This window comes from Sturnira hondurensis, unplaced genomic scaffold, assembly GCF_014824575.4.
Source record: "Sturnira hondurensis isolate 20B ecotype Veracruz unplaced genomic scaffold, ASM1482457v3 Scaffold0016747, whole genome shotgun sequence".
Classification (NCBI taxonomy): domain Eukaryota; kingdom Metazoa; phylum Chordata; class Mammalia; order Chiroptera; family Phyllostomidae; genus Sturnira; species Sturnira hondurensis.
In genome coordinates this window covers 17,245-33,779 of record NW_028089378.1, presented here as the reverse complement: position 1 = coordinate 33,779, position 16,535 = coordinate 17,245, and the positions used below count along the sequence as shown (strand labels likewise).

The 16,535-nt window shown below is 41.9% G+C and overlaps 1 protein-coding gene across 1 annotated transcript; it reads left to right on the top strand.

The window, feature by feature from the left end:
- The first annotated feature begins 959 nt into the window (after positions 1 to 959).
- On the top strand, positions 960 to 2,512 carry LOC119001559 (keratin, type II cytoskeletal 8-like). Its single transcript, XM_037066949.1, is given in 3 exon segments — positions 960 to 1,650; positions 1,653 to 2,277; positions 2,280 to 2,512. Coding segments are annotated over 3 exon segments (1,485 nt in total). The 5' UTR covers positions 960 to 1,023.
- The last annotated feature ends 14,023 nt before the right edge of the window (positions 2,513 to 16,535 follow it).

Genomic DNA, 16,535 nt, shown 5'->3' with positions numbered 1-16,535 from the left:
GAGGGTCCCTTGGAGAGGCCAACAGGATCCTAGAGTGTACACAAACCCACCCACCTGGGAATCAACACCTGAAAGGGCACAATCCACTTGTGAGAAGCAAGGGAACTGTCAGAAAGTGGGACAAAAGCCCAGCAAGCATCATTGCTCCTTCTCTGGCGCCTTCCCTTCAAACAGCACCACAAGGCAGGAAAGAGCAAATACCTAAGTCTTCACCCTTTAGATTAGAATGTAACAGGTGTACTGAGGCCAAGAAATATGGCCCAAATTGTTGGGGACTGTTCTGTGACTTTGGAGATTGTATTCCTGCAAGAGCAAGCTCTGACAGGGGTTGGTAAGTCTCCCTGGAAAACCAGGTCATAATGCAGATGGCAGGCATGACTCAATTCTAACACCAAGAGTCCCGTGGGAATCAGGCCTGAAATGTACATTTTTTTACTTTGAAGCCAGCTCTGCTCAGCGATAAGCCCTCTCGGTATAACCCAGATCCAGATGTCTGAGTTCAAGGCATAAGGAGTGAAACTCCCTACTTCATGATATATGCCTTTACAGCCATCTGGCATCTGCATGTCTCACAGACCCCAACCTGAAAATACTTCTGTGTTTCTTCAATTGTTATCTATAGATATTGTTAGTTTTTTATGACCATAGCTTTGTTGGACATTGATTGATAAGCTATGCATGTGTGCCGTATCCCCCTGCACTTAATCCTAATAAAAGCTGTGCCAGAGAAGGGCTTGGAGCATTCTCCACTAGAAGGAATTGCCACCCCTTTCCCCACAGGAGCAGCAAGATTGTGTCTGGGATGACTCTTTATTCTCATCTGCAGTGGCCTGGGGAACCTTGCTGGCCAAAGTTCCCCTCACCAAATGAAAGAACAGAACAAAACTCCAGAAAAAGAACTAAGCAATGAGATAAGACAACCCATCAGATGCAGAGTTAAAAACATTGATAATGAAGAAGTTTTTGGCTTCTTCTTGAATCTCTGTCTGATTTGGCCTCCTTGCCTCCACCCCAGCCTCCACCATGTCTGTGAGGATGACCCAGAGGTCCTTCAAGGTGTCCACCTCTGGCCCCGTGGCCTTCAGCAGCCACTAGTTCTCAAGTGGGTCCAGCATCAGCTCCTCCACCTTTTCATGGGTGAGCAGCAGCTCCTGGCTTGGCCTGGGCACCAGCATGAATCTGGCTTGGGGTTTAGGTGGAGCTGGGAGCATGGAAACCATGAAAACCATCCAAGAGAACCAGAGCCTACTGAGTTCCATGAAACAAGAGGTGTGCCCCAATATCCAGGCCATGCACAACCAGGAGAAGGAGTAGATCAAGAGCCTCAACTAGTTTGCTTCTTTCATAAATATGGTGTTGAGCCTGGAGCAGCAGAGTAAAATTCTGGAGACCAAGTGGAGTCTCGTATGGCAGCAGAATACATCTCACAGTAACATGGACAAAATGTTTGAGGCCTACATCAGCAACCTGCAGTGGCAGCTGGAAACACTGGCCCAGGAGAAACTGAGACTAGGGGCGGAGCTTAGCAACATGCAGGAGCTGGAGGAGGACTTGAAGAATAAGTACGAGGACAAGATCAACAAGTGCACACAGATGGAGAATGAATTTGTCCTCGTCAAGAAGGATGTGGATGAAGCTTACATGAACAAGGGGTAGAGCTGGAGTCCCTCCTGGAGGAAATGACCAATGAGATCAACTTCTACAGGCAGCTGTATGATGAGAAGATTCTTGAGCTGTGGTCCCAGATCTCTGTCACATCCGTGGTGCTGTTCATGGCCAATAGCCACTCCCTGGACCTGGACATAATCATTGCTGAGGTCAAGGCCAAGTATGAGGAGATTTCCAATCACATCCATGATGAAGCCAAGACCATCTACAAAATCAAGTATCAGGAACTGCAGGCATTGGCTGAGAAGCATGGAGATAAACTGCATCACACGAAGACAGAGAGTTCTGAGACTAACCCGAATATCAGCAGGACCCAGGCTGAGATCAATGGCCTCCAAGGTCAGAGGGCTTCCCTGGAGGCCACCATCAAGGATGCAGAGCAGCATGGTGAGCTGGCCATTAAGGATGCTCAGGCCAAGGTGGCTGAGCTAGAAGCTGCTCTGAGAATCACCAAGCAGGACATGACCCAGCAGCTGCGTGAGTGCCAGGAACTCATGAACATCAGGCTGGCCCTGGATGTGGAGATTGTCACTGACCACAAGCTGCTGGAGGGTGAGGAGAGCTGGCTGGAGTCTGGGATGCAGAACATGAGTATCCATACCAAGGTCACCGCAGCTACTCAGGTGGGATGAACCCAGCTTACAGAAACTTAAACTACAGCCTGGGCTTCCAGGCCAGCTTGGGCTCTGGTTGGAGCTGTGGCTCCTTCACCCACACAAGCACCAGCTCCTCCAAGATGCTGGCTGTGAAGAAGATTGAGACCCGCAATGGGGAATTGGTGTCTGAGTCATCTAATGTGCAAGTGAATGACTACTGCAGTTCCTCCTGCCCTCCAAACTGGTAGGAAAGGAGCTACCAGTCTCCTTTCCTGCAGCAGAGAGGAAGACATGGAGACCTACCTAAGGAGCAGCCCCAAGCCTAATCTCACCCTTGGGGTTGGGGTGTTTACTGCCTGGAGCACCGCCTCTTAACCCATGCCCCCGACTAAAAGCCAAATCAAGTGTTTTTATTTTCTCCCAAAATAAAGCCTCAGATGTCTCTGCCAAAACAACAACAACACTGATAATCAAGATACTCACAGAAATTATTGAGTTTGGTTGCAAAATGAAGGAAGAGTGCTTGCTGGTGTGGCTCAGTAGATTGAGCATGGGCCTGCAAAACAAAGGGTCACTGGTTGGATTCCCAGTCAGGGCACGTGCCTGGGTTGTAGGCCAGATGCTCAGTGATGGGGGCATGGAGGGGGCAGTGGAGGGGTGCACCAGAGGCAATCACACATTGCTGTTTCTTTCCCTTGTTTTCTACCTCCCTTCTCATTTCTCTAAAAATTAGTAAATATAAGAACTGGGAGGGAAGATGGCAACATGGTAGGAAGGAGCAGATTCCACTTCCCCCTACACAGGGGAGAAAAACCTAGCCAATCTGTGGAGGAACAGAGCAAACAGCCAACAGCACCACAGCATATATGAAAATTGGACATTAAAAGTTGTAGTGGGCATTGAAAAACCAGACGGTGAGGAGAGTGCTTCAGGACAATCAGCTCAGGGACCAGGGAGGTGCCCGCCAGGTCTGCCACAGGGCTCTTGGGAGAGAGCCGGTCAACCACACCCTCCCAGGCCAAACAAGGTTTGAGCAGCACTGTGAGACACCTAGTTGCTTGAAGTAGCAGAGAGGAGAATAAGGACTAAGTGGCAAACACACAGGGGTTGTGAGCACCCATGCATACCCCTGAGAAGAGTGTGCACTAGAGCCAGTGCCACCAGAGGTGGCCTGGCTATGTGCCCAGGCCACAACCCTGGGAGAGTATGCTTTGTGGAAGACCCAGAGCCCACACCCATTAACCCAGGGTGAGCCCGTGGTCCACAAGAGGCCCAGAGCCAACACCCAAGGACCTATAGAGAGGCACCAGGCTATCTCTTGGGAGAATGCTCAGCTAGCCCTGGGGAAACTACACCCCAGGCTGACTGCATACTGAACAAGAAGAGAGAAAAGCAATACCAATCTCCCCTCAGCCTGCAGCAGACAAAAAGACCAGAAAAATGGTTTGGCCAGTTCGAAACCAGCAAGAGGTTTTTGTTTGTTTGATTTATTTTTTTAAAGTAATGTTTTACTTTTTAATTATTATTTTTATATCTCTCAATTCCTTTGGATTCTCTTTCCTTCTATCTAGTTTTATTTCTTCTTCCTTTCTTCCCAATTTTATCTCTTCTTCTTTCCTTCTTCTGTTTTTTTCTTTTTCTTTTCTTCTTTTTAAATACTGACAAGTGAGACAAAAAAAACCGGAACTGTGAAAAGACCAGAGTTGGACCTAAAGAGGGGGCAACCCAACAGCTGAGACTGTGAGACAAATTTCACTTTGATATGACAGAGGATCTGCAAGTTATTGCATTTTGTAATATTATTTTTCATTATTCTTACATATTTTATTTTAATAGTATTTTTGTCTACCCCTTCTTTCTGTATAGTCTTCTTTGCTTGGCTGGTTATATTGTATCATTTGACAGGTTTCCCCTGTTTTCTCACTCATAGTATATTGCTAATTTACTGTCCTTCACTTGTGTTCCATTAGCACACTACTTAAGGGCTTATACTCCCTACTCTTGTTATTTAGATCACATAGATTCCCTTATATGATTGTTGCTCTAAAATTATTGTAAATAATAGCTGTTTCATACTATTTTAAATACTGCACAACACACCTCTCATATCTTAAACCACTTCACAGTTACCTCAACTATATTACTGTAGTGGTTAACTCTATTCTCTCACATACTACACCTATTTACTATCATTTACTCTCACCTTACCTCAGAATCTGACCTCCCAACAACCTCAAAGCTTTCTAGATCCAACTCTAAATCCTTCCCTCCTCAACAAGAGTCTTATCTTCTTCCCATCCTTTCTTAAAAGTGGCTAGTTGGGTTCAGGATCACAGCTAACACTATACTTAGCCTAAAGATCTCCGATCTCTTCTTTACCAGCTGCAACTGTAAATATTATACAACACTCTCCTACTGTGTTAAACCATTTTGCCTTACCCCTCAAACTAATTATAAAAAAGAATAGGTAGAAGCTGAGAACACCAGGATACCCAAAGGAGACTGCAACACTGAATCTCACAGGTATTCTACCACAGAAGTTCACACAATAAACACAGGGAGCTGGAACAAATCAATTTAAGAAGCTGAAGCTAACAAGAAGAGTCTCACAAAAATGGGAACACAAAGTAACAATCCCCAAATGAAGCGAAAGGAGGAAGCCTCAGAAAGAATGCTAAATGAAATAGAGAAAACTTAACTATCAGATACTGAGTTCAAAGCAATGGTTATCAGCAATCTCAATGAGCTCACAGCAAATTACCGGAAACTACAATAAACTCATTGCCAACTATATCAGCATAAAAAAGGAAATAGAAACTATCAATAAGGGCCAAGAAGAAATGAAGGACGCAATATCTGAAGTGAAGAACACAGTAGAAAGAATCAGAAACAGGCTCAATGAAGCAGAGAATCAGATCAGTGAGCTGGAGGACAAAGCAATGGAGGACAAACTAGAAAAAAAACACCAAGAAAGAGCAAGAAAAATAAAAGAGGCTCTGAAAGAATGAAGGGGGATTTACAGAAATGCAACGCAATATGGAACAGAATAATATCCATATAATAGAGATAACAGAAGGAGAAGAAAGGAATAGAAAACCTATTTGAAAAAGTGCTAATGGAAAACTTTCCTAATTTGATGAGAGAAAAACTCAAACATGTACAGGAAACACAGAGAGTCCCAATCAAGAGGAACACAAAGAGGCCCATCTCAAGACACATCATTCAAGTGGCAAAATTTTAAGACAAAGAAAGAATATTAAAGGCAGCAAGGGCAGGAAAAAGGGAGTCCTAATAAAGTTAGCAGCAGACTTCTCAATGGAAACGCTCCAAGCAAGAAGAGAATGGCAAGAAATATTCCAAGTAATGAGAACCAGAGGACTTCAACCAAGGTTACTTTAGCCAGCAAGACTCTGAATCAAGATAGAAGGGCAAATAAAGAGCTTCCAAGACAAAAGAAGTCTAAAACAAGATGCCTCCACCAAACCAGCTCAGCAAGAAATACTAAAAAGTCTGCTTAAAGGAAAGGAAGGAAAAGAGAGAGACAATGAGAAAATAGCAATGAATAAGTACCTATCAATAATAACCTTAAATGTAAATGGATTAAGTGCTCCAATCAAAAGACATAGAATAGCTGAATGGATGAGAAAGTGTGACCCACACATTTGCTGCCTACAAGAGACCTACCTCAGGAAAAAAGACCTACACAGACTAAAAATGAATGCTGGAAATAAATCTTGCAAGCAAATGGACAAGGAAAAAAAAGCCGGGGTAGCAATACTCTTATCAGACAAAATAGAGTTCAAAAAAAGGGGCATAAAGAGAGACCCAGAAGGTCACTTCATAATACTCAAGGGAAAAATCCACTAAGAAGACACTAACATCATAAATATATATGCACCCAACATAGGAGCACCCAAATATATAAAGATAATCTTACTGGGGTGGGCTGCGATAGGAGTGAGGGATGGAAAATTGTACTTGAACAAGAGTTTTTTTTAAAAAAGAAAATCTTAGAGGACCTCAAGAAAGATATTGACAGCAACACAATTATAGTAAGAAATTTTAACACCCCAGTGTCAAAAATGAACAGATCTTCCAAACAAAATACCAACAAAGATATTGCGGCATTAAACAACACCCTACATGAAATGGACTTAACTGATATACATAGAAAGAGCTCTTCATCACAAAGAAGCTAAATACACATTCTTTTCAAATGCACATGGAACATTTTCAAAGATAGACCACATGATAGGACACAAAACAAGCCTCAACAAATTTTAAAAAAATTGAAATCACCCCAAGCATTTTCTCCAATCACAAGGGACTGAAACTGGAAACCAACCCCAAGAGAAAAGACCAAAACATTCAAAAGCATGGGGATTAAATAGCATGCTATTAAACAAAGAATGGGTCAAGAATGAAATTAGGAAAGAAATCAAAAAGTTTCTGGAAACAAATGAAAACGATCTCACAACAACCCAAAACTTATGGGACACAGCAAAGGATGTCCTGAGAAGGAACTTCATAGCAATACAGGCCTACCTAAAAAAGATAGAAATATTTCAAACAAACACCTACCCTACGCCTATAAGAACAGGAGGAACAACAACAAAGACAGCTGCCCTGGCTGGTGTAGCTCAGTGGATTGAGCGTGGGCCTGCAAACCAGACAATCGCGGTTCGATTCCCAGTCAGGGCACATGCCTAGGTTGCAGGCCAGTTCGTGACAGGGGACTCACGAGAGGCAACCATACATTTCTCTCCCTCTCTCCTTCCCTTCCCCTCTAAAAGAAAAATAAATAAAATCTTTAAAAAAAAACAGCCACAGCAAGTAAAACAAAGAAAATGACCAAGTCAGAGTAGAATTAAATGACATAGAGACTAAAAGCACACTTATAAAAATCAATGAATCAAGGAGCCAGTTTTTAAAAAAAAATAAACAAAATAGACAAGTCTTTAAGCAGGCTCATCAACAAAAAAAGAGACAGAACCCAAATAAACACAATCAGAAATGAAAGAGGAGAGATTACAACTGACCCCACAGAAATACAAAGGACTGTAAGAAATTACTATGCAGAACTGTATGCCAAGAAATTTGAAAACTTAGGTGAAGTGGACAAACTTTTAGAAAAATATAATCTTCCAAAACTCAATGAAGAGGAAGCAGAAAGCCTGATCAGACCAATAACAGCAAATGAAATTGAAGCAGTAATAAAAAATCTCCCGAAGTACAAAATTCCTGGACCAGATGGTTTCATTGGGAGAATTCTACAAAGCATTTAAGGAAGAGCTAACTCCTACTCTTCACAGAGTATTCCAAAAAACCCAAAATGATGGAAGACTCCCAAACTCTTTTTATGAAGCCAGCATCATCCTAATCCCAAAACCAGATAAAGATACAACAAAGAAAGGAAACTTCAGGCCAATATCGCTGATGAACGTAGACTCTAAAATCCTCAACAAAATATTTGTAAACCTCATCCAACAATACATTAAAAATATCATTCACCGTGACCAAGTGGGATTCATCCCAAGGATGCAAGGATGGTTCAATATCCGCAAATCAGTAAATGTAATACATCACATAAACAAAAGCAAAGACAAAAATCACATGATCATATCAATAGATGCAGAAAAAGCCTTTGATAAGATACAACACCCATTTATGATAAAAACACTCAGCAAAGTGGGAATAGAGGGAGCATTCCTCAATATAATAAAGACCATATATGAGAGACCTACAGCCAACATCATACTCAATGGGCAAAAACTAAACACTTTTCCACTAAGACCAGGAGCAAGACAAGGTTGCCCAATTTCACCACTTCTATTCAATTTGTATTGGAAGTTTTAGCCACAGTGATCAGACAAGAAAAGGAAGTAAAAGGCCTCCAAATCGGAAAGGAGGAAACAAAATTGTCATTGTTTGCAGATGATATGATAGTGTACATGGAAAATCCTGTAGACTCTACCCCAAAACTGCTCGAACTAATAAATGAAGTTGGCCAAACAGCGGGAGACAAAGTCAATAGCCACAAATCAAAGTCGTTTTTGTATACTAATAATGAAACAGCAGAAGCAGAATTTGAGAAAAAAAAAATCCCATTCAATAAAGCAAAGAGAAAAATAAAATGTCTGGGAATAAACTTAACCAAGGAGGTAAAAGACCTGTATAGAGAAGACTACACAACATTGAAGAAAGAAATCAAGGAAGATACAAACAAATGGAAACATATACCGTGTTCATGGATTGGAAGAATTAACATCATCAAAATGTCCATACTACCCAAAGCAATTTACAGATTCAATGCAATACCTATTAAAGTACCAATAACATACTTCACAGACATAGAACAAACATTTCAAAAATTTATATGGAACCACAAACAACACTGAATAGCAACTACAATTTTGAGAAACAAGAGCAAAGTCAGAGGGATCACAATACCTGATACCAAACTGTATTACAAGGCCACTGTAATCAAAACAGCCTGGTACTGGCATCAAAACAGGCACATCAAAACAGGCACATATGTTCTGTTCCACCAATGGAACAGAACAGAGAGCCCAGAAATAAACCCAAATCTCTATGGCCAATTAATATTTGACAAAGGGGGCAGCAACATAAAACGGACTAATAATACCCTCTTCAACAAGTGGCATTGGGAGAACTGGACAACTACATGCAAAAACATGAAACTCAAGCACCAACTTACACCATACACCAAAAAAAATTCAAGGTGGATAAAAGACTTAAATATAGCCCTGGCTAGTGTAGCTCAGTGGATTGAGTGTGGGCCTGTGAACCAAACAATCGTGGTTGGATTCCCAGTCAGGGCACATGCCTGGGTTGCAGGCAAGTTCCCCGCAGGGGCCAGTTCCCAGCAGGGCATGCACGAGAAGCAACCATACATTGATGTTTCTCTTCCTCTCTCCTCTCCTTCCCCTGTAAAGATAAATAAATAAAATATTTTTTTAAAAAGCCAACTTGCTCTTGAGGTGCAAACGGTCTTTAAAAAAAGACTTAAATATAAGCTGTGACACCATTAAAGTCCTAGAGGAGAACATTGGCAAGAAAATTTCAGATATTTTACACAATAACTTTTTTACTGATATGTCCCCCTAGAGAAAGGGACATAAAGGAAAGAATAGACAAATGGGATCTCATTAAAATAAAAAGCTTCTGCATGACTAAAAGAAACAGTATTAAAATAAAAAGAGAACCAACTGTGTGGGAAAACATATTTGCCAATGATACCTCAGACAAAGGTTTAATCTCCAAAATATTCAAAGAACTTATACGACTCCACTCTAAGAAGACAAGCAACCCAATTAAAAAGTGGGCAAAGGACTTGAACAGACATTTTTCCAAGGAGGACATACAGAAGACCCAGAGACACATGAAAAGATGCTCAATATTGCTAGCTATCAGTGAGATGCAAATGAAAACCACAATGAGATATCACTTAAACCATTCAAAATGGCCATCATAAACAAAACAACAAACAACAAGTGTTGGAGAGGTTGTGGAGAAGAGGGGACCCTAACCCATTGTTGGTAGGATTGCAGACTGATACAACAACTGTAGAAAACAGTATGGAATTTTCTCAGAAAACTAACAATGGGACTTCTGTCAAGATGGAGGCATAGGTGGAAACACTGTGCCTTCTCCCACAACCAAGTTTGAATACAACAAATGTTTAGTAAACAAAGACATAGCCGAAGAACAGAAAACTGAACTATACGGAAGTCCAACAACAACGAACCATTCAACTGAGACCAGTAAGGGGGCGGAGCCAGCAGCGGAGCAGGGTTGGGCTGGAAGGATCCCCCGACCCAGGTGACCCAGGCGCGCAGGCAGCCAGGGTAGCATCGCGGAACCAGTGAAGGTGCGGGACAGGCTGAGCCCACTCACACATTCACGGGCAGATAAACCAGAAGAGGTGTGAGTAGTGAGACAGACCTCCACAGGCCCCAGTGGTGCACTGCACAGGCCCCAGCAGCGAATGCAATGAGGGTGTGGGGCAGGCTGCCCACAGTTGCACATTCACGCATGCAGATAAGCCAGTAAGGAGCGAGCAGTGAGACAGACCAAGGGGCCCCAGGCAGCAGAAGGAGGCAGAGGGGACCGCCATTGATCTCCTTTGACCCCGCCCCCACATACAGCATCACAACCCAGTCACTGACTTGCCCCACCCTGGTGAGCACCTAGGGCTCTGCTCCTCATGTGTAACAGGCTCATACACACCAAAACATTATGGCTCAAAAAGAACTCAAAGCCCCAGAGCCAATAACTCTAAGTGACCAAGAAATTGCCAGCCTCTCAGATGCACAGTTCAAAACACTGGTGATCAGGATGCTCACAGAACTGGTTGATTATAGTCACAAATTAGAGGATCATATGAAGGCTAAACTGATTGAAATGAAGGGAAATGCACAGGAAACCAATAGTGATGGAAAGGAAACTGGGACTCAAATCAATGGAGTGAACCAGGAGGAAGAACGAAACATCCAACCAGAAAAGAATGAAGAAACAAGAATTCAAAAAAATGAGGAGAGGCTTAGGAATCTCCAGGACATCTTTAAACCTTCCAACATCTGAATTATAGGGGTACCAGAAGGGGGAAAGAAACAGCCATGAGTGGAAAACTTATTTGAACAAATAATAAAGAACTTCCCCGGTCTGGCAAAGGAAATAGACTTCCAGGAAATCCAGGAAGCTCAGAGAGTCCCAAAGAAGTTGGACCCAAGAAGGAACACACCAAGGCACATCATAATTACATTAGCCAAGACTAAAATGAAGGCAAGAATTCTAGAAGCAGCAAGAGATAAGGGGACAGTCACCTACAAAGGAGTACCCATCAGACTGTCAGCGGATTTCTCAAAAGAGACCTTACAGGCAAGAAGGGGCTGGAAAGAAGTATTCCAAGTCATGAAATCCAAAGACCTACATCTAAGATTGCACATATGAGTGGAACCATATGGTATTTGTCTTTAATAGGGTTGTTTTACTTAGCATCATACTGTCCAGGTCCATCCACACAAAGGATAAAATTTTCTTCATTTTTATGGCTGAGTGGTATCTCATTGTGTAAATGTCTCGTAGTTTTATTCCCTCATCTACTGATGGATGCTCAGGCTGTTTCCATATCTTGGCAATTGTAAATAACACTGCAATGAAAACAGGGTGCTTATTCACTTTCAAATTTGTGTTTTGAGTTCCTTTGAATATATTCCCAGAAGTGGCATCACTGGGTAAAACGACAAATCCATTTTTAATTTTTTGAGGTATCTCCATACTGAGTTCCACAGTGGCTGCACCAATCTGCATTCTCACCAACACTGGACAAGTGTTCCCCTTTCTCCACATCCTCACCACTCCTTGTTGTTTCTTGATTTATTGATTATAGCCATTCTGACAGGTGTGAGATGATATCTCATTGTGGTTTTAATTTGCATTTATCTGATGATTAGTCACATCGAGCATCTTTTCATATGTCTGTTGACCATCTGTATGCCCTCTTTGGAGAAGTGTCTATTCAGGTCATTTGCTCAGTTTTTAATTGGATTGTTATTTTTGTATTTAGTTGTATGAGTTCTTTATAAATTTTGGATATCAACCACTTATCAAATGTATCAGTGAAAATGTCCTCCCATTCTGTGTGTTGTCTTTACATTTCATTGCAGTTTTACTTTGCTGTGCAAAAACTTTTTAGTTTGATGTAATCCCTCTGTTTATTTTTGCTTTCCTTTCCCTTCCCTCAGAAATATATCAAATAAAATATTGATATGAACAATGTCCAAAATTTTGCTGCCTATTATTTCTTTTATGATTTTTATGTTCATGAATCCAACAGTTAGGTCTTCAATTCATTTTGAGGTTATTCTTGTGTGCAGTGTAATAAGATGGTCTGGTTTCAATGTTCTGCATGTATCTGTCCAATTTTCTCAACACCATTTATTGAATAAACTGTCTTTATCACATTGTGTTTGCTTGTTTCCTCTGTCAAATATTAATGGGCTATAAAATTGTGGGTTTATTTCTGGGCTCTCTACTCTGTTCCATTGACTTCTGTGTCTGTGTTTATGCCATTACCATGTTGTTTTTATTACTTGGGTTTATAGTGTAGTTTCATATTAGGTAGCATCATTCCTTCAACTTTGATCTTCTTTCTCAGGATTGCTGTTGCTATGTGGGTTCTATTGCGATTCCATATAAACTTTTAAAATATTTGTTCTAGTTATGTGCATATATTGGAATCTTGATGGGAATTGGGTTGAATCTATAGATTGCTTTGGGTAGTATGGACATTTTTGTATTACTTCTTCCTGAACACAGTATGTCCTTCCACTTATTTGTATCTCCTTTCATTTCTTTCTTCAACATCTTATAATTTTCCATGTATAGGTCTTTTGCATCCTTAAGTTTATTCCTAGGATTTTATTCATTTGGAGCAATTGTAAATGGGATTGTTTTCCTAATTTCCCTTTCTGGTAGTTTACTGTTGGCATATAAAAGTGCAACTGATTTCTGAATATTAACTTTGCATCCTGCTACTTTGCTGAATCTATTTATCCATTCTAGTAGCTTCTCAGTGGAATCTCTATGTATAGTATTATGTCATCTCCAAGTAACGATAGTTTTATGTCTTCCTAATTTGAATGCCTTTTATTTCTTTTTCTTGTATGATCACTATGGCTAGGACTCAAGTACTTGTTGATTAAAAGAGGTGAAAACAGACATAGTTGTCTTGTTTCTAATCTTAAGGGGAACACTTGTAGTTTTTGCCCACTGAGTATAATACTGGCCGTGGGTTTGCTATATCTGGCCTTTATTATGTTTAGGTGTGTTCCCTCTAGTCCCACTTTGCTGAGAGTTTTTATCATATATGGGTGCTGGATTTTATCAAATGCCTGTTCAGCATCTATTGATATGATCTTGTGTTTTTATCCTTCATTTTCTTTATGTGGTGAATCACATTTATTGATTTGTTAATGTTGTATCAAGCCAGCATTCCAAGAATAAATCCCAGTTGATGATGGTGTAAGATTTTTTTGATGCATTGCTGTATTTAGTTTGCTAATATTTCATTGAGGATGTTAGCATCTGTGTTCACCAGAGATATTGGCCTACAATTTTCATTTTTGTAGTGTCTTTATCTGGTTTTGGAATAAAGATAATGCTGACCTTGTAGAATAAGTTTGGGAGACTTCCCACCTTTTGAGTTTTTAAAAATAGTTTGAAAAGAAGAGGTGTTAGTTTTTCCTGGAATGTTTGGAAAAATTCATCTGTGAATCCATACATTCCTGGGCTTTTGTTTGTTGGTAGTTTTTTGATGACTGCTTCAACTTCACTAGGTATAATCTTTCTATTTAGATTCTCAATTCTTCCTGATTTAGTATTGGGAGATTGCATGTTTCTGAAATTTATGCATTTCATTCAAGTTGTCCAGTTTGGTGGCATATAGTTGTTTCTACTATTTTCTTACAATCCATTGTGTTTCTTTGGTTTTGGTTGTTACTTCAACAAGGGCCAAGAGGAAATAAAGAATACAATTTCTAAACCAAAGAGCACAGTAGAAAGAATCAAAAGCAGGCTAGATGAAGCAAGGACTGAGTAAGTGAGCTGGAGGACAAGGTAGAAAAAACACCCAGAAAGAGCAAGAAAAGGAAAAGAGTCTCAGAAAGAAAGAAAGGGAAATGCAAGACAACATGAAACAGAATAATATCCATATAATAGGGATGGAAGAAAGAAGGAGGAGGAGAAGGAGGAGGAAGGAGGGAGGAGGAAGAAGAAGAAGAAGAAGAAGAAGAAGAAGAAGAAGAAGAAGAAGAAGAAGAGGAGGCGGCGGAGGAGGAGGAGGAGGAGGAGGAGGAGGAAGGGGAAGGGGAAGGGGAAGGGGAAGGGGAATGGGAAAGGGAAAGGGAAGACAAAGGGGAAGAAATAATAGAAAATCTGTTTGAGAAAGTAATGATGGAAAACTCCCCTAATCTGATGAGAGAAAAAGTCACACAAATCCAGGAAACACAGAATCCAAAGAGGCTCACTTCTGCCACAGAGAACTCATCGGGAGCCCAGCAACCCTGAGTAAAGTCAAGGGTGGCGGCGGCAGCTGCAGCGGCGGGGGCAGCAGGACAGCAGCCATTGGCCGGCAGGTAAAGACCTGGAGCCTACAGCAGTCGGGGCCCAGAGGCTTCCACCTGTGCCCAGCAACAGGGGCTTCAGCCACAGAGCACTCATCGGGAGCCTGGCACCTGTCAGTAAAGACAAAAGCGGCAGCGGTGGGACCAGCAGCCATTGGCCGGCTGGTAAAGACCTCAGAGCTACTGCTGTCGCAGCTTCCAGGGCCCACAGTCTTCTGTCTATGGCCAGTGTCGGGGTGTCTGCCACAGAGGACTCATCGGGAGCCCAGCACCTGTGAGTAAAGACAAAAGCAGCAATGGCAGGGCTGGCTGCCCTCTGCCAGCCCATAATGCCTCAGAGCTGCCGCTGCCGCCGCATTAGGGGTATAGAGGCTTCTATATGCAGCCAGTGCCACGGAGGACTCATAGGGAACCCAGCTCTCAGTGGAGCATTGGGCCAGCTGCGGGGTCCTTGGAAGAGTTGGATCCCTCCCTCACCATCTAGGCAGGGCTGGGTGGCAGAGACCTGTCTGCCTAGGTGTGCAGGGAGGGTGGCAAGGACAGGGGGCTATGTACAGTTGCGATCTCTGTGGTCGCCAGCCCACCAGCCCGCCAGCCCAGGAAATTTGAGAGGAGCATTGTCCTAACCAGTCAGGTTGGGGATTAGGCTGGGCTGAGAGGCATGCTTTCTGGAGAAGTTTTCACTGGAAAGTGAACTGAGGTGTTCTCCTGTGAAGGCAGCTTGACTTGCTTCTCACCCAGCCACAGGATTGGGAAGGACCAGTACCAGATCCCGTGGGACTCAGGCAGTCTGTCGGATGGGTGGGCGCCTGCACCCCAGGCTGGTAGCCTGAATGGTGGGCGGATGTGCGCCTGGGCCTAAAACCCGGCCCACATATGGGTACTGCAGAAACCAGAAAAACCGGATTGGACAGTTTGAAACCAACAAGGGAGGAGGTTTTTTTTTTTAACTTTTTTTTAACTTTTTGTAATTTTTTTTTTGCTTTTTTCTTTCAGTACTCTGTTCCTCTCCTTTCTTTTTTCCTGTTTTAGTCCTTCTTCCTTTCATTCCAAACTTATTGATTTTTCCTCACTTATCCTGCCCTTTCTTTGCATGTTTGTTTGTTTGTTTGTTGCTTTCTATACCACTGTAAATACTTCACAACACATCTCTTGGGTCTTAGCTCACTTTACAGGTTCCTGAATACTATTACTGTAGTGATTAACTCTACTTGCTCACATGCTATGTCTATTTATTATTATTTACTCTCACCTTACCTCAAAATCTGACAACCCACAACCTCACTGCTTCTTAGATACAACTCACAAGCCTTCCCTCGCCAACAAGAGACTTATATTTGATCTATCCTTTCTTAAAAGTGGCAAATTGGGTTGAAGATTACAGTTAACAATATATAGCACCTAAAGATCTTCTATCTCTTCTCTACCAGCTGTGACTGTAAATACCATAAAGTACTCTCCTGATGTCATAAACCATTTTGCCTCCCATTCCAACTGATCACACACACACAAAGAAAGGAGTAGGTGGAAGCGGAGAACATCAAGATACCTGCAGGAGAATACACCACTGAATTTAACAGGTATTCTACCACAGAAGTTCACACAACAAACCTAGGGAATCAGAACAGATCAATATAAGAAGCTGGAGCTAACAAGAAGAATCTCATAAGCAATGGGAAGACAAAGAAACAATGTCCAAATGAAAGAAAAGGTGGAAGTCTCAGAAATAATGTCAGATGAAAGAGAGGCAAGTCAGCTATCAGATATTGAATTCTAAGCGCTAGTTATCAGGAAATTCAAAGAGCTCACAATGAGCTACCAGAAACTAGAGAGGAGCTACCAGAAACTAGAGGGGAGCTACAATGAGCTCTCCAAAAACTATATCAACATGAAAAGGAAAATAGAAACTATCAGTAGAGGCCAAGAGGAAATGAAGAATACAATTTCGAAACTGAAGAACACAGCAGAATGAATAAAAAGCAGGATTGATGAGGCAGAAGATCAGATCAGCAAGGTGGAGGACACAGTAGAAAGAATCTCCCAGAAAGCAAGAAAGGGAAACGAGGCTCAAAAATAATGAAGAGGGACTAAGAGGAATGCAAGATAATATGGAACGTAATAATAT